Genomic DNA, 23571 nt, shown 5'->3' with positions numbered 1-23571 from the left:
CTCAAAGATGCCTAAGCAACTTGGGAGCATAAGTCCCACCAAAAGTCAATGGGACTTAATGCTCCTGAATGCTTTATATGTCCCTGTGGAAATCTCACCCCACATCACCACAACATACATTTAATCAATCTTAGCCTGGGACGCTGCTTGAAAGCTCATGGCAGCTGTTCACATCAAGGCTATAACTGCAGCCAATCAATATTACCCAAGAAACCCCTTGGGCCCTGCTTGTTACCAATATTTTCTCCATAAATGTAAGCTCCGTGGGGCCAGGACTGCATTTCATTCCCTGCGCTGAACGCGCCATCAGCAAACACCTTTCCCTCTGGTTTTCATTCCTGGTGCATTGGCACTGGGGAGGCTGTCAGGGATGGTCAGCCAGCCAGCCGATCGCTGGGTAGGGACGCTGGTAGGCAGAAACCAGAACAGTGCATATTGCCTTCCAAACAAGGTTCTCAAGCTGTGCTATAAATATCACAGCATGGGCTAATCTTCACAATGGGCCTGTGAAGTAAGCATTATTCCCACCTTACAGAGTGACAGAGGTCCCAGTGCAAGTCAGCAGCACGGTCCAGAACAGACTCTAACCCAGGGGTGGGCAACCTATGGCACATGTGCCGAAGGCAGCACGCAAGCTGATTTTCAGTGGCACTCACACTGCCCGGGTCCTGGCCACCGGTCCAGGGGGCTCTGCATTTTAATTTAATTTTAAATGAAGCTTCTTAAACATTTTTAAAAACCTTATTTACTTTACATACAACAATAGTTTAGTTATATATTATAGACTTATAGAAAGAGACCTTCTAAGAACGTTAAAATGTATTACTGGCACGCGAAACCTTAAATTGGAGTGAATAAATGAAGCCTGGGAACACCACTTCTGAAAGGTTGCTGACCCGGGTCTAGCCAGTGCTGGGCTGTAACCTGGGGACAACACTCTCCGTGTTTCCAGCACAGTGTTCTATGAGCTGCAGGTACAATTTCAAAGATGAGTTTCATGCCATCCTTTCTCTCTCAATAAGCATAATGCCAGCTCTAGCCCTGTATGCAGCATTCTTTAGTCCTTCCTTTCAAGCTAGGGTGACCAGATGTCCCGATTTTATAGGGACAGTTCTGATTTTTGGGTCTTTTTCTTATATAGGCTTCTATTACCCCCACCCTCTGTCCCAATTTTTCACACTTGCTGTCTGGTCACCCTATTTCAAGCTGAGTTTACTGGTCACCTTCATCCAAGTTAGAGAGCTAGTCCATAAAAGGCACAGAGGGTCCAGTTCATCCAGACCCCTTATACCTTGGGTAGCTATTTACACTCATACAATGAGGGTGAAAAATGGTACCCCTTGTGATTTCGTAGTGCTTCGCTTTGCACTGATGTAAATGACTACACAAGGCGCAAGGCTGAACTGGGCCCACAGAAAAATCCTCCATCCTAAATAGGAGCTGACCTCCCAGAGTAACCTGGAGCCAACAAGTTAGTTCAGTTAACAGAAAAGTCACACTAAACAATTTTGACAGTGTTTTTTTTTAATAAATATTTTGGCACAGAAATATACCAAGTTTTACAGAATACAAACTGCAGGGTTAATTATTGTGAATATTACAGAGAGAGAGAGGAAGAAATTCCCATCTATCTCCCTCTGTTCCTTTTCAGGCTCCGGTGGATCCTGATCTGGCTATAGACCATATATACCTCTCAGCCCACTAAGGCCCACATGTGGAACACAGACCCAGAAGGAGAGAGACACAACAAACAGTAGTGCAGCCATCGGCAAACAATGCAAGCGTGGCGCCTGGAACAGAAATAACATTTTCCCTAACCCTCAATTTCCAGAGTCCACCTTTCTGCTATCAGACATTTTCCAGAACAAAGCAGTGTGAAGACAGGGTGTGCTTGGGCCAGAGGCAAACCTTGGATAGTTGAGAGGTATATGTAGTGATGGGAGTTTCCACCCAGCTGAAATATCTTTCAGGTGCTCGTGGGGGGAGATTTGTGCTCGGTAACATTACAGGGATGGCAGTGCTGGACATTTCAATACTAGCAGTGAGACCACCACACTGGAGGGCTGCCAACAAGGAGGGGGAAGGATGAGGGAGAGAGCAGGAGCCCCCCTTGCTAAGCAGGGATCCTTGCAATGAGGAACTCACCTGCAGGGTTGTAAAGGAGCCAGTTGGAGGTGCAACTCAGAGAAGCACCTGGATTGCTTTCCAAGATGGCATGCAACAGGAGTATGGGCAGTTTCTTTCCCTCAGCAATTCCTTTCATGCTTATCCTAAGTGTGAGCTGTGGGTCCTTGTACCAATCAGGGCATACGTACACTGTGCAACTCAGGGGCACTACACAAACATCACCAATAATCCATTTCTCCTCAAGAAAGTAACAGAGCCAAACCATTGTTCGGATCCAGTAAGCAGTAATCAGCTACTTTTCCAAAGGGGACACCTTCAAATTAAATATCAGACCCTGCAAGACAGAATTAGCCTTCCAGTGTTATTAGCAACACTTTGGATTCCTAAAAGCAAACAGAGTTCACTTTATGCCATTTGTGTACTGGGTGCACTTCATGGCCACGCTGCCCTGGGTCACTTTCTGATCACTGTCAGTTTCACTGTCTGGCTCCTCTGCCTTTGCACAATGTTGCAGCTTTTAGATTCACAAGGCTGCAGAAGTTTAAAGAGTTTGGGGCACACAGTTTTTGTTGATTTCATTAAACCTTTTGCTGGGGTTTCTCTTTGATTTTACTGTCCTCATTGTGCTTCTATTTTCTGAAGACGGGGGAAGAGAAGGAAAGAATTTGGAGTGAGGCAAAAGCCCACCGGGAAACAATAACAAAGGTGATGTCAGTCAGAGAGCCAAATTCACAGCTGGTGTATGACAATGGAGTTGTGCCCTCATAAGAGTAGGGACTTTAGTCCACTGTTTAATTAAGTTGCTCTCTGTAACTACTCATGATGTTCGGTTCTCAATGCTCCGACCCCAATAAAAAGCCAGTGACTAAAACACAGATTTTGCAAAAAAGATATTTAGAAAACCAAACATGATCAGTGCGTCTGACACTGTTTCTTAAAAAAAAAAAAAAAAAAGCTGGCAAAATTCTGTGAGATCCAGGCCTTAGCCAAAACAGCCCACACCCTCAATTTCTGCACATTTCAGGCATTCTGAAATGGGCCTAAGAACAGATATGAGTGAGTGGCATGGGAGCGTGAGATCCACTATTACTGATGGAAGCTGGGACAGGGAGTGTGCACTGAAACTCTAGAAGGCCTGACAGCGCGTTCTGGTTTTAAATTGGTAGCCCTAGAGCCTGAAGTTCAACACAGCCCCTAGGAAAACCCCACAGATAATCCAATCCATGTCCACGCACCAAAGCACTCTTGAACCCAGAAGGAGAAGAGTCCTCTGCAGACAGATGAAGCTCAAAAGAACCTGCAGAATCTTATAGGGAACTTTCCTAAGCTCCGCCCATTTATCCTGTCCCAGATCCTCTGTACCTTGATCCAAGGATCTCAAAGCACTTTACATGCGGTGAATTTAGCCTCACAACACCCCCACAAGATACTGTCCCTCTGGAGGAGAAAACTGAAGCACAGACAGGGTAAGTGACTGTCCCAAGGTCACACGGTGCCTCAGTGACAGGACCGGGAACAGAACCCAGACCTTCTAGCTCCCCGTCCTATGCCTTAACCACAATCTGCCCCACAATATGCAGCATCCGTATGTTTCTGATGTTTCATAGATCTCTTTACAGTTACAGGTGACCAGAAGTCATAGGAAAGAGTGGAGATTTGACCTCCTGTTTGCATATAAAGCACAGTGCTGTGAACATGGGATCTTCAACAGAGAGTCACATTTGTGAAGCTTGGTAGTGGCTTGTATCAAACACGCACCATGCAGAAAATGCTTCCTACCCATATGGCCAGCCCCAGCCTCTGGAAACATTGTGGTGGGGAGAGGGTAAGAGTCCACCAGCCCCGACAATTCCCTGCACCCCACTTCCTGCTGAACAGAAACATTGCAAAGCACCTGAGTTGATGGCAGCACGGTTCAGTTGGCTAATCAGAGCAGCTGAGTGTCTAGGGGCTTTCTCTGAGTTATGGGCCGGACAGCACTGAGTTCCTCTTTCCCCCACTTTACTTCACAAGAGCATGTTCACCCACAATTCCCCTCTCCCCTTTCCTTTGTTCCTCTGCTCTCCCTCATCTGTGCCTCCTGCCTCCTCTAGCTCTGCCCTGCCAGCTGTGTGAGACCCAGAAGACAGCAAGGGGCAGCACAAGACACTGAAGCAAGTCATGCTTGCCTGACCCTGGCAGGTGCACCAGGCCCTACAGTCCCAAGTCAGCTCACCTTGACCTCACAAAGCCTCAGGGATTCCCTTCTGCCTCGGCAGGTTCTGTACAGTAGCCTCAGCATAGATCACGCTGTGGGCCTTAGAGAACAGTCTCACATCCTCACCGTGCAGAGCTGATGGTCCCACAGAAGCAAAGCCGCAGGCAGGACAAATGGACATGGGGAAGCACATCTGGAGTGGAGGACGGCAGGGATGCTGCACTGCATCTGCCTCCAGCCTGGTGAGCATGTAATTCAGTGCACCCCTTTCTTCAGATAGTTCACAGACTGCACTGGTAGAGGAAGCTGGAACATGGTGGGATGGGGAATGGGATGGAAAGACATCCTCTTTTAACTGCGTCCAATTTGTGGGAGAGGCCCTGGCGGAGGTCTGGGAGGGGGAACAGGGAAGGGTCAAGGAACAAGAGGCATCCCCAATCTTAAAGAAAGGGAAGAACCTTAAAAATCTGCCAGGACCAAACTCTGATTTGGCGTCATGCAAGGCAAAAGAACAGACCACTGCCCACCTGCTTCAGCCATACACAGAGACAGGAGGCACAAGAGAACAATCCCAGCTCAATGCCATTGTCCCCAATTGCTACAGAAGCATCGCTCCCTAGAACAGATGTTACGAAAAGCAGTGATCATTGAGACACAAACCCCAGTCCCCACCTCTAGAGACATTCTCTACACAGGCGCTAGCCCCTGGGATATTCCCCTTTGGAAATAAGATACAGAATCACAAAACATCTCCCTGGTTTCAGCTGCATCCCGCAGAAGATCACAACGATGCAGAATGCAGTTGGGCAGAATGAGCAGAGAAGAGGGAGGAGGCCGATATAAACTGCATCTCTCACTGTTCCAGGTAACAGAGCTAGAGAGTGGATTTGTTTCACTCCTTGTGCAAAGCTGTGCAGGGATCTCAAGTGTTTGACATTCACACACACATCCCTGGCAAGAAACCCAGGAAAAGTAAATCTTCCAAAGGCAAAATTAAATATTAGTGCTAAACAAGTGAGCAGTGAGATAGCCAGGACCATCCCCAGAACAAAGATCCCACAGTCCAGATGCAGGGAAAAACAAGACCTCATCCAGATGTACGAACAACAGGATTGTTGAGGCACAAACCATCATTGGCTCCACGGCTGGATGTTGCAAGAAACATTGAAAAGGTTCTGTCTGTCTGACCACTGATCCCATGTCTACGGGCGTCTCAGCGTCATGGATGCCAGGGATAGCGTGTGCATATACCGTGGGGCGGAGGTGGGTGCCGAGGCAGCAGTGTGGCTGTTTTAAACACAGGACGACACTACACTTATTTTTTGGATTGAACACACCGATGAGAACCCCCACAGGGCCAGCGACGATCTGCCACTCATCTCCTGCTGTTATGGCACTTATGGGAGAGGGATGGCAGGGCCGTTCTCCCTCCTCGCAGCCTGGTGCTCCACAGAGCATCCCTCCCCGCTTCTGTGAGTGCCACGTCACACGGGCAGAGCTGAGTGTTTGGGGTGGGCAGGAAGCACCTCTTGCCCCTCGGGAAGGTTTTGTTCATCCTGCTCCACTCTTCCCACTACAAAAAGAAATGGGGCATTGCTGGGATACAGGGAAAGGAACTCCACTGCTGCGAGATCCCTTCACCCCAGTGATCATGGGCACCAAAGAACCTAACATAACCTGCCAGGGTGCCTCTCGGGGGCTGGTCTCCCTCCATGCAGAGCCTGTGTGAGCTGGATTGTGGCTGCAGAAGAGAGGGGATTTCCAGGGCTTGTGCCTTCTTGCATCGGTGGCTGCTCTCCGCTGCACCCCAGCCTGGACTCTGGTGCCACTTCCTCCCCCCCCCCGGTTAGGGACGGTTATTTTTGGTGAGCGAAGAAGGTAAGGCTTTTCTGTGATGGCATTGTCTAGTAAAGGTGTGAGAGAGAATTACACCAAAAGGAGGGTCCAGGCGCAGGGAGTTAGCGTCACTATTTACCCAAGGCAGGGGTCACACCCACTATCTCTTCGTATTTGGGCGGTGGGTCATTGTAGGAGACACTGGTTTCCTCACCACTGCTGCTCTCCGGGTGACCGGTCACCTCCTCATAGGAAGGGGGAGGGGTGGCACTAGACAGTCTGGAGAGGATGGAGACGGAGTGTTCCGGCGGGTAAAGAGTGCCTCCTGCTCTGCCTCCGGCAGGCACCCTGCTGCCTGGCTCGCGCTGGGACTGGCCTTCCCCCTGGCTGTGAGAGGTCTCTCGGTACACCATGACCCTGGGGAGGCTGCGGCCCGCTCGGCTGGCCAAGTAGCGGTTCTGGGCGTACGAGGGACGGTGGCGCGTGGCCTTCTGCAGCTGACACCTCCAGATGATGAACAGGGCAATGACTATAAGCAGAGCCACTCCCAGGAGAGGCACCACCACATACATGGCATCTGAGCGCTCCGTGCCCTGCCCGGGGTCCTTGACAGAGTATATGGAGCTGGTGTATCCTTTCCAGAACTCCATCTGCAGAGAGGAACAAACCAGCACCTGTCACAGGCATCTGTGTCGGAGTAGCGCCCCTCAGCTTGGGGGCCAAAGGAAGAGGGCAGCTGCAAGGGGCTGCTCGCTTACATGCCCGACTTCCACTCTGTAGCTGAGGTAGAACTGTTCCCACTGGTTCCCCTCCAATAGAGCACAAACCAGGGAGCCAGTACCTGAGACATCATGGGAACCAGGGCACCAGTTTCTGGGCTCTCGCTCTGACAGCAGCAAGTGGCCCAATGAGAGGCCGAGGGTACCTGTGCTAGCACCACCTCCTGTCCTGGTTAGAGTGGAGGGCAGGGAGTGTGCCACAAGCATATGGTGGCAGTGCCAGCAATGCCTTGCCAACACCACGGCTCGCAGTGCAGGACACCTGGCAGGGAAATGGCCTTGCATGGGAGAGGTGGGTAAAAGAAAACTGAGCTCAGGTTTCCTGCTGACACCCAGGGAACAAACCACCTCATAGGCAGGACAATCCACTCTCTCTCCCCTCCATCTCCTTCACCACACCCCTCAGGGCTCGAGTTATTCCATCTCCTCAGGCTCTAGTTCCCACAGCCCCGCCCCCATGTACCGTTTTCTCCTTGTTCTCGAACACCTCCTTGACCTCCTCATAGCTGCAGATCTCCTCGATGCACTCCCGCTCGATGGTGCCCTGGCGGAACTCCTCCAGGAAGCTGTTGGCCCGGGGGAGGCGTTTGAGAAGTGAGTGGGCGTTCTTGGCCCCCAGGAACACTGAAACACACAACACAGAGGCGCTGAGGACTCCCACACACCCAGCCCCACAATGATCCAACCAATAGCCTCTTGCTACCACAGGGCACAGGCTACTACACAGATGGCAGCTTCGGATACCCAACAGCACAGGCACCCATTAGCTATGCTACACAGCCCAGTGCTAGAGTCCGCCCACCCAGTCCCACTAGCTAAGAAGGCACAACGTCCTACCAGAGAGAGGGTAGAGCAGGAGCTGAGCTGCCCTTACAGGCTCTCCTGCTGCCTAGGACCAAGCTGGCCAGTGCTAGTGTGATGGAGCCAGATGGGAACCGTGCGCTGGGCTGAGGGAGGACAATGGCAAGAGAGATTCACAAGGAGAGCTTTAATAGTCCCCACCCACCTACCAGCAGAACACAATCTCAGCAGTGCCACGTCACAGCCCATCCTCCTCTCTCAACAGCCCTGAACGCTTCAAAGAGTGTGTAGGACTAGATTGAGGGGGAAACATGTAACTCCTACACTGGGCTGGTTGTAACTTCAGGCCTTCGGTGCTATTGTCCATCCCACCCCTCTGCCCAAGGGAAAGCCAGTGCTGTTAGGATTCAGAGGGGGAGGAGATCAGAACCCAGCCCGCAACCAACCCACACAATGCAGCTCTGGCCCACCATCCATTAAAAGCATCAGCCAAGCTCCAAGGAGATTTCAGTCATGCCTGGGGTATATTGTTCATGTTAAAACCCTGCCCTTTGGTAGATTTCACAGTGCTGCTCCCTGAATGCGGCTGAGGGCGTCCTGTTGCAATATCACCCACCTGCAGTCTCCTATCTAATGGCACTGGAAACTGCGCAACACCCAATCTGGGCTGATGCAGCCATCCTGTATCAGCTGCCCTGGTTCCTTATAATAACACGTGCACTCAATTCAATAGGCTGGGAACCACCAGCTGGATTACAGGCAAAGCACCCACTGCAACAGGGGACCAGAGCACAACTGGTACCGCTATGGAACTGCCCCATTTATGGCCACAACAGGAGGAGGCAGCCCCAGGGCACAGGGAAGAGGAATGGATGGAGGAACAGGAGCTCCGAAAGCAGAGGGTCTGAGCCCTCCACTGGCAGGCTGCGTTGCCGGCAACACCACCTCTGCTCAGGAGAACCAATGTGCCATGTGTCTATCTGCTGCCAGAACCAATGACGAGCAGGGACTCTCAGTTAAGAGGCGCCACTATCTGAGGGAAGGAGAGTGGGGCTTTTGCAGCCCTTCTCTAAATCATCACCCTAGCCCATGCTGCACATTATAGGCCAGCAGATTAGGCGGCATCTGCACCAAGCGCTGAACCGCGGTAGCTGCAGCAGGGGATGATGCCAGTCTAAGTACCAACAGGCCAATGCACCTATGCTGGCTGTGTTCTCCCCCCCACCTTATACTGCATTACCAATCCCACGTTCCCAGCACACCACTGCAAAGTGGGAGATTCTAAAAGGCCTTCTGTGACCCCAGAGGGATTGTCGGAGATGAGGCCAAACTCCCATAGTTCCCCAGGAGTTGGCATTATTTCTGACTCCCTTTCTCAAATGGGCCAGGACAAACGCTCAGCTCAGGAATGATTCCAGCTGGAGCTTTGGAGAAGCCGTCCTGAGGTGCATCCGAGAGCTGCTACAAGGTACAGGAGAGCCCCGACAGCACCGGTGAAGAGGCAGAGACCAATACCAGCACTCACACAGCTTCAGCTGCAATGCTCATGCCCGCACCCCACCCATGGCTGGATCTGTGCAGTATGCAAGGATGACACTCCACAGACGAAATCTCACTTTGGGTCCACACATGTCACAGACTGGGGACACCAAGTGGTTCAGGACCCGTGAGGAGCAGCAAGCAGCTGCATAACTTCGTACTAAGGACACTTTTCAGTGCAGTGGGTGTGGGACTAGCCCCTACATGGAAGCACCAGTCCACAAGGAGGAGACAGCCAAACACCCTGCAGAAGAGTGGCAAGTGCCCTGTGGAAACTATCCACCCAGGACAGTTATTTATCCCTTGCGTCCCAGTTTGGGGATGGGGAGTCTCCTGCAGGCGCTGGTTTCAGACTCTCACAATGGCATGGTATTTCATGCACTGGCATGTGCTAGAGCAGCCAAGGTGGCAGAGAGAATTCATGGATTTAAATAATCAGGTTGGCTCCAATCAACAGAACCTACGCGCCTATTGTGTGCTCTGTCCCAGCAAGTCACGTGCTCATAGGAGGGGGTCCTACTCACTGGGGAATCACAGGAAGATCATGCAAACATACCCAGGGTGCTCAGAGCACACAGGAGAATGGTCAAACACTCTGGACTCTTCCAGGCGAACCCTACTCTCACTGAATGGCACGGGCAGTGATGGGGTCTCCATCCCCACAATTCAGGCCAACCAATGCCTCAGTTTCTGAAACATTCTCAGATGGCACAAACCCAGAGACCTGTACCCAGGACAGTGCACATTTGGGAGACAAGGCCAGGTGGGTTACCAGCCATGACACTTCACTGATTACTGTAGCAATTATATCTGCAAATCACATGCATTTTGCAAAATCCATGTGAAAGCAAAGGCAAGGTCTCCTGTGCACAGTGGAGTGAGAGGGCAGCAGGATTTGAAGCAACTTACACACAGCCAAACTGTTACACATAAAGCAGTTGTTCATCAGCACAGCCTGCAATTTGCCCAGATAACAAGTGCTCTGTGCGCAAACTTCTAACTAATGGCAGGACTTGGAAGAAGGATCATGCAAGCAGTTAACGAAAAATGTTACCTTGTCTTTAACTAGGAGTGATTTGTTGCTATATTGGTGGCAGGTTTCTCCTTGTTTTCATGTGACCTTCATTTCTCCTACTCTCAACTGATATGGTGAGTGGTTTTATGGAGTATGCTACTCCAGAGGCATTGATGTGTATTAGCAATTACTGCTATGACGTGCCACCATCTTTTGGTCATGATGGGATACACTTGATGGGTAACTGCATTTACTTTTTTCCCTGTGGTTTATTAATATTTGCTCTGCTGAGGGAGTTTAAGAGGAGCTGCTGTTGTATGGATTACAACACTGGTAGACCAGGTAGCAGCTCATGCTAAGGTCCCCATGTCTCAACTGAACACTGAAAAATACACAGCTGGAAGCAGTTTGGCTCACCTGTGTGTTAAGTGTTATTAAAATAGGTATTAGAATTTAATAACATGTTTAGACTTTACTGATTGCTTGTGAGTTGCTGCATGCATTAATCTCACCTTACAATATGGGATACAGACTCTATAAGTAATATTTAAGCATTTGTATTGTAAGCTTCTGTGATGCTGTAAATCACTAAACAGGAGAGAGACATTAACTCAGGGATCAGCAACCTTTCAGAAGTGCTGTGCCGAGTCTTCAGTTATTCACTCTAATTTAAGGTTTTGCGTGCCAGTAATACATTTTAACATTTTTAGAAGGTCTCTTTCTATAAGTCTGTAATATAGAACTAAACTATTGTTGTATGTAAAGTAAATAAGTTTTTTAAAATGTTTAAGAAGCTTCTTTTAAAATTAAATTAAAATGCAGAGCCCCCTGGACCGGTGGCCAGGACCTGGGCAGTGTGAGTGCCACTGAAAACCAGCTTGCGTGCCGCCTTTGGCACACATGCCATAGGTTGCCTACCCCTGCATTAACTAGTGTAAAGTGCTGGTCACCAACAGAAGGTGTTACGTCCTGACCAAGAGGAAGGCCCATCAACACCAGATGGACTACTGTAGAACATTAAAGAGAACAAAAGACATTTGTTGCTCTGCTCTCCCTCCCACTCCCCCGCCACTTCCACAACCACAAAGATGAGTCATGCAAGTGAATTCCTCCCATCAGCTGAGTTCACAACTCAGAGCACACAGAATCATAGGATTGAAAGGTCATCTAGTCCAGTACCCTGCATGGGGAGATAGGAATAAAAACACCTAACAAGAAAGAACCGGATCTCTATCCTGTTTGGACTCTCGGGGGCAAGATTTTCTATGCATAAGCAAAAGATCCCCAGAGCTTAGCCTGGGTTAGCCCTAAATGACATATAGGGCTTGCTTTTTATAGAAGCTTCTATTACCTCTTGAAACTTAAGATTGTAACATTTGTATATTTATGTTTAACTGCTTTAATCTTGTAATTAACACTCATTCCTTTTCTATTTAATAAATCTTTAGATGGTTTATTATAGCATTGGTTACAAGTGTTGTCTTCAGTGTGAGATCTAGAGTGCAACTGATGTACGGTAAGTGACTGGTCCTTTGAACTAGGGTAACCTGAATATTGCTGGGATTCTTGGTGTAAGGGACCTGGGTGACGAGACAGATGGGAGTACCCCAAGAGTCTGTTTGTGACTCCATATTAAGGCTGTTATAGTGCCTGAGGAGCTTACACTTAATAACTGACTGGCGAAATCTAAGTATAGAACTCACAGGCAATTTGGGGTTTGTGCCCTGGTTCTTAGCAGTCTGCCCTGAGGTTGGTACTCATGTTCCTGAGTCACTGCAGACAGCTTGACATGCATAATAAAGAACTGTGTGAAGGATGTGAATTACAGTGACTTTTCTCCAGAATCTACTTTATTATACAGAGATGCAGGCCAGCTGCAATACTAGACCAGAGCAACATATTTACAAAAACAATGGCAATGGAGACTATTTTACAGTCATCAAGTGCATCTTGCTGTGGCCCCAGCTCTCCTCTTTCTTCAGTGTTTGTGAAGGAGTTTCATGGGGAATGGCTGTGAGGGAGCTGTCCCAAGAGGAGCACTGGCCAGCTTAGCAGGGTTGTACTGAGCAGATGATGCAAGGATTGGTTTCTGGGTCAGCTTTGGCTATCGTCGGCTTTTCAGCCTTTGTGCACTGGATGGAGGTTTCACAATGGAGCTGTCTATCCTCAAGTCATTTCCTGTCTTTCTGGAAATAGCCTGGCATAAGCTTCTCGGCCTCCTGCCTCAACCCTTCCAGTCTTTCAGGAGCGCATCTCGCTTCCTCCTCCTTGCATTGAAACATTCGCTCTGAGCTCCTTTGAGTCTTCCTCTGTGTTTCCTGAAGTAACAAGCCTGTTCCCCGCTTCTCCTGGACCTCAGGTTTGCCAGCCTTTCCACCATTGTGCAACCTGGCCTGTTCCTGCTTTGGGACATCCACGGTGCTGTACTGGCTTCTATAATGAAAAGAAACAAATAAAAGCTTCAATAAGTGAAGGAAAAGCTCGATCGTTCCTTGGATCACCAAGGAACACAATGGAAGTTTCTGTTCTAGCCCAATTTCGAATGCCAGTGCCTCCAGAATTCACAGCTGTTACAAGGGTGGAGATGCTAAATCATTGGACTTAAGGACAAGGAAGGACTGGGAAGCTATTGACAGTCAGTATAACCACACTACCAAAGGCTACTTATCAGGCAAACAGGAGCCTCGGAGACATGCGTGCCGATGGTCCCAGCAAGAGTAAGCAAGGGATGTCAGAGCAGGGGGGGGCTGGCAGGTTGGCCCTGGAGTCACTCGAATGGACAGTGGGGGACAGGCTCAGAGAAAGCAGGGGCTGCGTGAGCTTCTACAGCAGGGATGGGCAAACTTTTTGGCCCAAGGGCCACATCTGGGTGGGGAAATTGTATGCAGGGCCATGAATGTAGGGCTGGGGCAGGGAGTTGGGGTATGGGAGGAAGTACGGAGTGGGGGGGTGCAGTGTGCAGGAAGGGGCTCAGGGCAAGAGGTTAGGGTGCAGGACAGGTGCAGGGTGCAGGAGGGGGCTCAGGGCACAGGGCTGGGGTGAAGGAGAGGGTGTGTAGTGCAGGAGGGGGTTGGCGTGTGGGTTCCTGGCCGGCGCCACTTATCTCAGCAGTTCCAGCATGGCAGTGGCACGCAGCAGGGCTAAGGCCCCATGTCGCTACTAGAAGTGGCCAGCATGTCGGGCAGTGGCTCCTGAGGGTGGGGTGGGGCAAGCAGCTCCGCAGCACGCTGTCCTTGTCTGCAGGTACCACCCTCCCCAAAGCTTCCATTAGCCACAGTTCTCCGTTTCCAGGCAATGGGAGCTGTGGGGGACAGTGCCTGCAGGAGAGGGCAGTGCACGGAGCCCGCTACCCCCATTTCCCCCCCAGAGACCACAGGAATGCGGCGCAGGGACAGGGCAGGCAGGGATCCTGCCTTAGCCCCTCTGTGCCACAGGGCTGGCAATCCCACAGGCCGGATTGAAAGCCCTGATGGACCAGATCCAGCCCGCAGGCCATAGTTTGCCCTCCCATGTTCTACAGGGTAAAGGGGAATAAGCACTGCATCCAAACTGGATCAGGGGGGCTGATTTTCAAAGGCACTAAGACCAGTGAGCCCCACTGACTGTCAACAGCAGGGTGTGCCCCTGAAGAGCTCCCTTTGTACGCTGGAGCACGAGCATCATGAAAGGTTTACAGACACAGAGGAATAAGGATTGAGGTTAATTGGTATCCACGGTAGATTTCTTTCAATGCATTCAGTGCCTGACGGCAGGTAGGGTAAGCAGTAATTATCCTGACAGCTCCCATGGCCTGTGTTAGCTCTACATCACTTTGCTATCAAAATATGCCAATGACTGTCTTTCATGCATTAATCAGACAGAACGGCATGTGATTGAGGCCAGATAAGAGCAGCATGCTAATTGGATGCCATGGCCAAGGGGTCAACAGATGCAGTGCCACATAAATATTTGGCCACAGCAGCCAAGAGGTAGCTTCCTGCCACCCAGGTCTTATTTGTAGGCTTAAGCTGCAGTGTGTGTTATTTTTGTTTCCCTCCCTTACTTTGCCAGCTTCGAGTCCAGGCAGATGCCATTGCTCAGTGGCTGCTGGGTACGGTCACCCTAACAGCGAACACGACTCATACGGCCAAAAGGGCATTGAGCAGGGTTACTGAGCAGGAGGCCAGAACTGGGGAATTATTGGGGAAGGCCTGGTAGCTGTAGAGCCAGAAAGGGCAGGCGGAGAGGTGAGGCCTTCCACCCTTGTCTGAGGCGACAAGTGTCTTTTAAAAAACAGAAATGGCAGCATCCATAAGAAGCCACAAAACTCTTCCCCCTGCACCTGCACTCAGCCTCCTCACTGGCACAATACATATAACAAAGAGCTGCATACCTGGTACAGAGCAGCTCTCGTCCCCTGGGTCCTGCTGCTGGCTCAGCTCGACCGCTGTCTCCACTGTTGGGTCTGGATCCTGGCATGCCTCAAGCAGATCCCAAGATCCCAGCAAGATCCCTGGCCTCTCCCAGTCTGGCTTCAGAACCAGGGCTATCATCAGCTCTCAGTGGAGCACCGCACGCAGCCTCTGTGCCATGCAGCAGCACATCAGGCTGCACACAGGAGCGAGCAGGGAGGATTCAGTGTAGCTCTTTAAAGATCAAACATGCTTTTCCCACCCTGCTATTATTGTCTCAGCTTTATCATACTGAACCATTGGGCCCTCTATATTGTCCCAGCACAGCTTGCTAGTCCGAGCAGCGGCCATTGCAGTGGGTTACTGTGCTGTTCACTTACACAGCGACTGCAGGGCCTGGGTCACCTCCCCTCCAGCTAGTCACCAATGGCCACAGCACTCTCAGATCTGCCCCTACCATGCTCCCAGGAAATCCTCCTCAGAGCCATGCTGGAGATTGGAGCAAAACAAAGTCAAATTGCTGCGGAAGAAGTGGGTTGTGAATACAGTGCACAAATGAGCACCACCACCTGGATAGCACAGGTAACAGGCCCCAAGCCAAATGGCCCCCTGTGCCACGCAGCATGGAAAGCAGACCAGATAGGCTATGACCAGTACACTGTGGGAAGGGCAGAGCAGGACTTGGTCCATGATTGGGGCTATTAGACCAGCAATCCATGCCCATTCTGGCTTGGTAAGGTAGTGAGAGCAAAGCAGAGCCAAACGGTGGCATAACTAAAAACGCACAGTTGGGTGAGGGTGCCTGGTGCGTTACAGGTGTGCGAGAGGGACCAGCAATTCACCCAGCTTCTCTACTGGAAACCAGACTCTGACTCTGCAGCCAGGGAACACACAGCAAAGAGATGTGCAGGAAGAGATAAAGCCATGCCTCAAGACTCTGATTCTAGAAGGAGCCATGACACTGCCCCACCTCTGAGACCCAAGGCAACACAGACCATTCCCTACCATCTTCTCAAAGAGGAGGCTGCCAGCCCCTTCCTCCACCACATGCAGGAGACCCGTCCCCCCACACCTCTTCCTCCAGGAGGAGTGGAAAGACCATGCTTGCCCCTCCCTGCCCTTGAGACCCTCATTGGGAAATACTTACTTGCCATGCTGCCTTGCTCAGATACTCAGGGCTCTCACCTACCTGTTGGGAAGAAAATGGGAGAGTCATGGAGGGCTCTTGGTTCCAAGCCTTTGGTCACATGAGTAGCAGGGACTGATCCATGGGGAAAAAATGGCTTTTTCTGGAGCCTGGGCAGCTTGCTGCAGGTCCCAGCTGAGCTCTACATACTCATCGTCTCTACAGAAAACCATGACCCAGCCAATACTGCCTCCAGGCTCTTAGGTACACACTACACATCACAAAATGGCAGCTGGCCCTCGCCAGCTCATCCAACCCACTTTCAGCCCTCCCATCCAGGGCTGTCCAGAGGATTCAGGGGGCCTGGGGCAAAGCAATTTCAGGGGCCCCTTCCATTAAAAAAAAAAGTTTTGCAATATTATAGAATACTATATTCTCGTGGGGGCCCCTGCAGGGCCCAGGGCAAATTGCCCCTCTTGCCCCCCCCCCCCGTCCCTGGGCGGCCCTGCTCCCACTCCATATATACATTCAGCACCTGATCTGTCCCAAGATCCCCCGGCTTCAAGACAGAGCATATCAGCCGCTCTGCATAACCCCAGAGTGCCCAAGAAGCAGGCCACAAGGCCTACAGGGATTCTCATCAGTCAGCTCAGGGCATCTTTGTCTCTCAGTGAACAAATGTGCCCCACTTCAGTAGGAGAGGGTAAAAACAGCCCCATAGCTTCTGCTCCATCACATCATGCAGGGGAAATGTAGCACACTCCGGTCCTCACACATTAACTGGCTGCTTCATACAATCTAGCCTCATGCTGGCGGGCGAGAGGCATAGAACATGAAGGCTTGCAAAGTGCTTTACAACCTCTTCCCACCGCAGCAGACTTTATAGTTCACTGCCAGGCTACGTCCAACATCCGCTGCCCTAACATTAACTACCCTTCATCCCAAGGCCAGCGCCTGTTACGTGGCCAGGAAAGCTCTGCCAGCCAGTCTAAACCCACAGTGTGCACTTAGGAGCCTTACTGGTCTGAGAGCTTACAGCCCGATCCTGCAGCCTGCTGAGGCCAGGTCTTCACCACAAAATTTTCCTGGAATAGTTATGTAGGGCAGGGGTGTGAAAAATCCACACTGCTGACCAACACAGCTGGGCTACCAAAAACCTCCATGTAGATGCTGCTATGCCAGCACGAGTCCTTTTACCAGTATAGCTTATGTAGTTTGGGCTGGTGGTTGAACCATACTGGCAAAAGATCTCTTTATGTCACATCTCCTCCAGGCGGCTCAACAGGCATAGCTACTGGTATAGACTCCCTAATGTAGACTGCTTGGGGTGTTCTCAGCTCCCTAAGGCAGTAGGAATTGAGGATGCTCAACCACCTCACAGAATCAGGCCCTTTGAGAAGAGAGTTTGGACACCTGGGTGCACACAGAACCGTGTCCATAAAGTGAAAGATGAGCCAGATGGCCAGGAGCCCAGAGCCAAGCCAGAGGGTGAGAAACAAACAAGATTTCTTCAACCAGAGGTGCTAGATCAGGGGTTGGCAACCTTTCAGCAGTGCTGTGCCGTCTTCATTTATTCACTCTAATTTAAGGTTTTGCGTGCCGATAATACATTTTAACATTTTTAGAAGGTCTCTTTCTATAAGTCTATAATATAGAACTAAACTATTGTTGTATGTAAAGTAAATAAGGTTTTAAAATGTTTAAGAAACTTAATTTAAAATTAAATTAAAATGCAGAGCTCCCAGACCGGTGGCGAGGACCCGGGCAGTGTGAGTGCCACTGAAAATCAGCTTGCGTGCCACCTTCAGCACTCGTGCCATAGGTTGCCTACCCCTGTGCTAGGAAAGCCTATCTCCACAGCACACAGATACTGTACTACAGGCTTGAAAACTGCACCTGGCACCTGCTAGCTTTAGGCTGAATACACCAGTCACATGAAGGAAGAAATACCCCCTTTGCCCCTGCCCACAGAATGTAAGCTGTTTGGGGCAAGGACCATTCATTATGAGCTTGTACAGCACCTGGCACATAGGGGCCCCAGTAATGGATCAGGGCCCAAGGCACCACTTCAACACAAGTTGAGTAACAGTAATATAGTAATAGTATTCCCAGCTGCTAGAAAGACAGCATGCTCGAATGCACTGCTTGGGGGACTGAGCAGCCTGCTACTCTATCCTTCCCCCACTTCCCAGCTACTGCTATTCTACCCAAGCCCCTCAACAGCCTCCAATTTATTTTTGAGCCCTTCTCCTCCATGAACAGTTCCAGCGGATGCTTCTGCTGTTCACAGCTTTCCCGCATACCTGCAGAATGACAACTGTTGACTGTTTCACTGCTGCTCAGCCTACTGCATAGCAGCAGTGCAAATGAGAAGAGTTCCATTAATGCTGCACAGCAAAACTAACAGCACAGTCGTGGTGCTACAGCTGCCAGCAAACTCAGGAAGGCAATACTACATTTGGAAGGTTAACTTGCTGTAAAAAATGAAAACACATTGTGTAGAAGTGTCTGGTGTCCCTCCACAAACAGGAGCCATTTCCTATTCACCAGTGACAAGTGGATCCTTCAGACTCTATTCTACCACCACCTCCCCATTGTACTCTGCTAGCCAGCTCAAGCCCATGATGTATCATTACAGGAATTCCCTGCTTTTCTCCCCTCATCTCAGATCTGCACAGCAGAACCCACCCCTCTCATTCTGATCATGTAATATAGTGGCACAATTCCACCCAGGGGCTCTAGTGACACTGCAAACCAGAGAAGTAAAAAGATTTTTACCGGACTTTACTTGTATTATTGGGTGGGTGGGCGGGGGGGGAGACAGAAGAAGAGGAGAAACAAGAAATAAAAACTACACTAGTCTGAGGTCCAGGATTTACAATACTCAGATCTAGATCAGTCCTTAAGTAGCTCAGCGGCAGTTTCTAAGCCCAATTACTTTACTCACCGGTGCTAGAAATAAATGTTACATCTCTTCAAAACCTAGGAATCTAAGGCTTCCAGTAGCACAGAGCAGTTGTTTCTCACCCCAACCCCGCAGGGAGTAGTGAACCTTGCACACAACCTCTTTTTGGTTATTACTAACATTTCTATCCACCAACACCACAACTATGTCTTACATGATTTTAGAAGCTGTTGTTTCAAGAATGGTTAGACACAGAATATAAGTCTGTAGCCATGTGGAATGCACATTTCAATGGCCTAAAGCATTCATCTCTAGCAGTCTGCGAAATATTGACTGCAAAATACATGCTGGAATTAAAGTGGGGATGAAGGAAGAAAGCAAGATAACCTGATTTTACAGTCTGCTACCTCACATAGCACCAGGGGCTAGGAAGACAGACTGGACCAATATAGATGCTTTCAACACTGGAAATTTTTTCTAAGCTCTGGTTAGCCAAACAGAGAAAACTTTGGTTCCTAAAACATTGATGTGACACAGGTTGAGAACTTGTAACAATCCAGTTGGATCTTCTATAGACTGTAACATGGTCAGTTGCATCAGCTATAATCAGAAGTTACTTTGCTCTGGTTAATTTTTGCTTATGTTTAGTTTTCATTAAGAAATAAAAAAAATATGTGACAACAGGAGAGGGTTATACATAAACCCTCATCTTCATCAACAATACTTAGAAGGGACAAGGGGGTCTACAATCATTAATTTATCCTCACACAAATCAGTGGCAAGAGCTGGGATTAGAAATCAGGAATCCTGGCTCATTAGGCCACATGGTGTCAAGTATCAGAGGAGTAAGCCGTGTAAGTCTGGATCTGTAAAAAGCAACAAAGAGTCCTGTGGCACCTTATAGACTAACAGACGTATTGGAGCATAAGCTTTCGTGGGTGAATACCCACTTTGTCACGAATTCACCCACGAACTCTTATGCTCCAATACATGTTAGTCTGTAAGGTGCCACAGGACTCTTTGTCGCTAGGCCATGCGGTGTCTCTGATGAACAGCGGTATACACCCCTCTTCAGAAAAGACATTTCAGGGGGCAGGGGTATGAGTGTGTGGGGAGGGGAAGGGGATCATTTTAAGAAGAGCTGATATTTTGAATTTAATTATAAGCTTGATGCCAGGCTGGTAATACTTGAACTATGCATGCAAGGGGCCAGTTGATGGGATGCAGGTCGTGTGAGGAAGGAGAATATATTCCTAGCACAAAGGAGTAGCGCTATTTAATCCAATGGAAAAATAACCTGGTAGATATGAGCTTCAATATTCATGTGTATACTATACACATGATTGGCGTGCATGTATCATAGCAGCAAGTGACGTAGATTATATATAAATACATTTATATTCTGGGCATGTATTTCACATTTCTAAACACACCAGCATTATAGGCACCCATACAAAACACAAGGTCTAGAACACAAAATACTCCACCTCAAAGGACATTGAAGAGTTAATTTTTTCTGCCTAAGGATACCAAAAACCTAAGGAACCCAAACCCCGAGTCCAGCCTCAACGCCCACCCGATTGGTTCCCCTCCCTCCTTCTCCGAACAGTGTTTTCCTCCTCTATAAATACACCATCAATAGGAGGTTGCCATGGCAATAGTGAGGAGGCGTTAGGGATACAGCAATAGCGATGCTGATGCAGTCACACATTCGTGTCTTCCAGATCTCGCAACCCCCGGGCTCCCCCCACTCAACGATGATGCTGAGTTTACCATGCTGGTAAACTATGGTGTCCTCTGTCTCTAGCAATACAGTCAGACTTTGCGTGGGTATGTGGTCTGGGGGAAGGATGTACACAGACGGAGAGGTTAGCCAGAATCCCCGATCCTCTTGCCAGCGCAGGAGTGGGTTGTGGGATTCCGTAAAACCATTGACGTGTGGTGGCACGTTGGGAGGCTGCCGGATTGCTGGGCATCATACTGCCAAGGATGCCAAGTTCGAAGAACTATTTTTGTTTTCAAAGCCAAGACCAACACATCAGGGAAGGCTCCAATTCTCAGAGACCACAAAGCCCTATGGTGACCAGAATGCCATCCCCACAAACCAATCCACAAACCCTCAATAGAACCAGAATTCGTCCCCACAAACCAATCCTAAAACTCACCAGGTTTGGAGCGTATGCTCACAAACAGCTGCGTAAATTGACACATACCAGCCAGGCACCCTCCACCTCCTGGACCTGCCCCAAATCCTACTGTAGCCCCAGTGAACACACCTTCCCCCACAGTCCACAGCACCCACACACCCTAGCTGATACTTTCCCAGCTCCTCGGAGCTTAGCACTCAAGTACTGATTCGTTTCACTCTTCCCTCCATTGCCATTGTGCTTCTCCTCCCCGCCACCCTCCATCCCAATCCCTCTTTCCTTCCCCACCACTTCCCTGACATTCCCACCTCCCAAAGGCAGACTCAACCCCCTTTCTCTCTACTCCAGTGCCCAATCCCACCCTCCCCTTCAATCCCCTCTTCCAGTACTGTCCCTCACCCATCTTCTAGCACAGTCCCTCAGCCTCCAACTCAGTCTCTACTGCACCCCCAATTCCCACAGCCCTGGCTTGTCTCCAGCTCCTAAAAATTCATACTACTTCACACTACCCTGCCCCCTCATCCCCCTTCCCCTGCACTCCCCAGTGCCCCCACCCCAGACATCCATCTCATTCTTCCTCCAGCCCTCCTTCCCCATCCCCACTCCTCCAGCCCCCCTTCCCCATCCCCACTCCTCTATCCACCCTCCATCCCTACAGACCCCCTCCCATTGTCCTCTCCTCCCCCTTTCCTCTAGCCTCCTGCCCCTTCTCCTCCATTTCCCCACCCCCTCCAACCCAAACCTACACCCCCATCCCCCTCCACTACCCTCCCCAAAACTCTTATCCTCTCATCCCCTGCCCCTTGCCCTATTCCCCCACCCCATGACTCTACCCCATGGCCCTCCCCTCTGTCCCAGCCCTATACACCCTAAACCCCACCCCTTCTCCCCTCTGCATGACACCTCCCCATCCACCCCATACCCCTCCCCTCCAACCTTTCTCCCATCCCCATCCAACCCATCAGTCTCACCCCTATCCAACCCCATACCCCTCCCCTTCACCCCTTCCCCATTCAACCCATACCCCCACCCCTTCCCTCCTTCAACTCATACCCCCACCCCTTCCCCATTCAACCCATACCCCCTCCCCTATTCAACCCATACCCCCTCCCCTTCCCTCCTTCAACCCATACCCCCACCCCTTGCCCCCTCCCCTATTCAACCCATACCCCCACCCCTTCCCTCCTTCAACCCATACCCCCACCCCTTGCCCCCTCCCCTATTCAACCCATACCCCCACCCCTTCCCTCCTTCAACCCATACCCCCACCCCTTCCCCCCTCCCCTATTCAACCCATACCCCCACCCCTTCCCCCCTCCCCTATTCAACCCATACCCCCACCCCTTCCCCCCTCCCCTATTCAACCCATACCCCCACCCCTTCCCTCCTTCAACCCATACCCCCACCCTTTCCCCCTCCCCTATTCAACCCATACCCCCACCCCTTCCCTCCTTCAACTCATACTCCCACCCCTCCCCTATTCAACCCACACCCCCACCCCTTCCCTGCTTCAACCCATACCCCCACCCCTTCCCTCCTTCAACTCATACCCCCACCCCTTCCCTCCTTCAACTCATACCCCCACCCCTTCCCTCCTTCAACCCATACCCCCACCCCTTCCCCCCTCCCCTATTCAACCCATACCCCCACCCTTTCCCCCCTTCCCCATTCAACCCACACCCCCACCCCTTCTCCTCTCCCCATTTTTCCCACCCCTCGCCATGACCCGCTCCTTGTACTTCCCATTACCCCCTCGCCTTGCCCTAGTCCCTCCCCCCCGGTACCTCATGCCCGCCGCAGCTCCGGGCTCCCCGCGCGCCCACACACAAAGCCGACAGCTCCTCGCTCGCCCGCCCGCTCAAGCCTGCAGCCACCAGTGTCCACCAGGGCAAGGGGCGGGGTGGGGCGGGGCGAAGCCGTCCTTTCTGTCCAATCACAGAGCGGGGGCGGAGCTGGCAGACGTCTATGACCAATCATTCAGCCGCTAAGGAACGAGCGCTTCATCTAGTCTGCCCAGTCACAAAATGGGAGGGGATGGACGCCTCTCCACTGTGACCAATCAGCGTGGCAGAGGCGGGCCTTGCCGCCTGTTGTGTCCACTCAGAGGACAGCCTTTGAAGGAAGGTCCGTCCCACTTCTGGGTTTGACGGCCTCTGCGCCGCAGGGTGCTCTGGGAGCTGTAGTCCTAATGGCTGGGTCATGCCAGGACGCTGCAGGGGCTGGGAGTGAGTACGAAGCGTTGGGAGGCGTCTCCGCCTGGTGCGGCTCTGATGCGCCCCTCACCGCAGTGTCTGGGCCCATGGTCGCACCAAGCCAGGGCCTTGTTGTGTGGCTGCAGAGGGACCTGGCTCCACTGTTCATGTTCAGCACCACTGTTCTCCACTTGCCCCAGACTGGGAAGGAAGTTGCCCCCAGTGGAGGCCTGCCTGGCCCGAGAGCTGCTGGGGTCATAGGGAAGAGTCTCTTTGCTATAGGCCACAGCTGAGATCCCAACCTTGTTGTGCCTTGTGCTGTATCCACACATAGTAAGGGACAGGCCCTGCCCAGAGAGCTCACAGTCCATGCCGACAGGGCAGTTAAAGACATGGGGTGAGATGGGCCAAGCTTCACCTTGCTGACAGGTAGTAGCGCATCCCACTGCCAGCTGAGCTCTGACCCCAGAAGCATTGGTGCTGTTGCTGCCAACAACAGAAAAGGGCTCAAACCAA

At 50.9% G+C, this 23571-nt stretch overlaps 1 protein-coding gene across 5 annotated transcripts; it reads right to left on the bottom strand.

The window, feature by feature from the left end:
* Nucleotides 1-1523: 1523 nt before the first annotated feature.
* On the bottom strand, nt 1524-22751 carry PRRG3 (proline rich and Gla domain 3). Of its 5 annotated transcripts, XM_050964397.1 has the most exons (5): nt 22648-22751; nt 15833-15874; nt 7403-7563; nt 6375-6810; nt 1524-5897 (listed from the first exon to the last, which is right to left on the bottom strand). In XM_050964397.1, the coding sequence occupies exons 2-5, from the start codon at nt 15837-15839 to the stop codon at nt 5809-5811; spliced, it is 693 nt and encodes a 230-aa protein (XP_050820354.1). In that variant the 5' UTR covers nt 15840-15874; nt 22648-22751; the 3' UTR covers nt 1524-5808. The 5 variants fall into 5 exon arrangements, 2 of the variants coding, with proteins under 2 accessions (XP_050820354.1, XP_050820355.1); XM_050964398.1 differs by having other exon boundaries at nt 5809-6810; XR_007775825.1 differs by lacking the exons at nt 1524-5897; nt 6375-6810; nt 7403-7563 and adding exons at nt 12127-12727; nt 14667-14919.
* Between the last annotated feature and the right edge of the window lie 820 nt (nt 22752-23571).

This window comes from Gopherus flavomarginatus, chromosome 8 (assembly GCF_025201925.1).
Source record: "Gopherus flavomarginatus isolate rGopFla2 chromosome 8, rGopFla2.mat.asm, whole genome shotgun sequence".
Classification (NCBI taxonomy): Eukaryota; Metazoa; Chordata; order Testudines; family Testudinidae; genus Gopherus; species Gopherus flavomarginatus.
The sequence above is the reverse complement of the archived record's forward strand: the minus strand, read 5'-3'. Positions and strand labels throughout refer to the sequence as shown.

What these genes read in the sequence shown, in the direction of transcription:
- PRRG3 (XM_050964397.1), bottom strand. An exon ending in TCGAGAACAAGGAGAAAACG is followed by an intron (nt 6,811 to 7,402) that starts GTACATGGGGGC and finishes TCCTCTCTGCAG; the next exon opens with ATGGAGTTCTGGAAAGGATA. An exon ending in TCACCCGGAGAGCAGCAGTG is followed by an intron (nt 5,898 to 6,374) that starts GTGAGGAAACCA and finishes TTCTTTTTGTAG; the next exon opens with TGGGAAGAGTGGAGCAGGAT.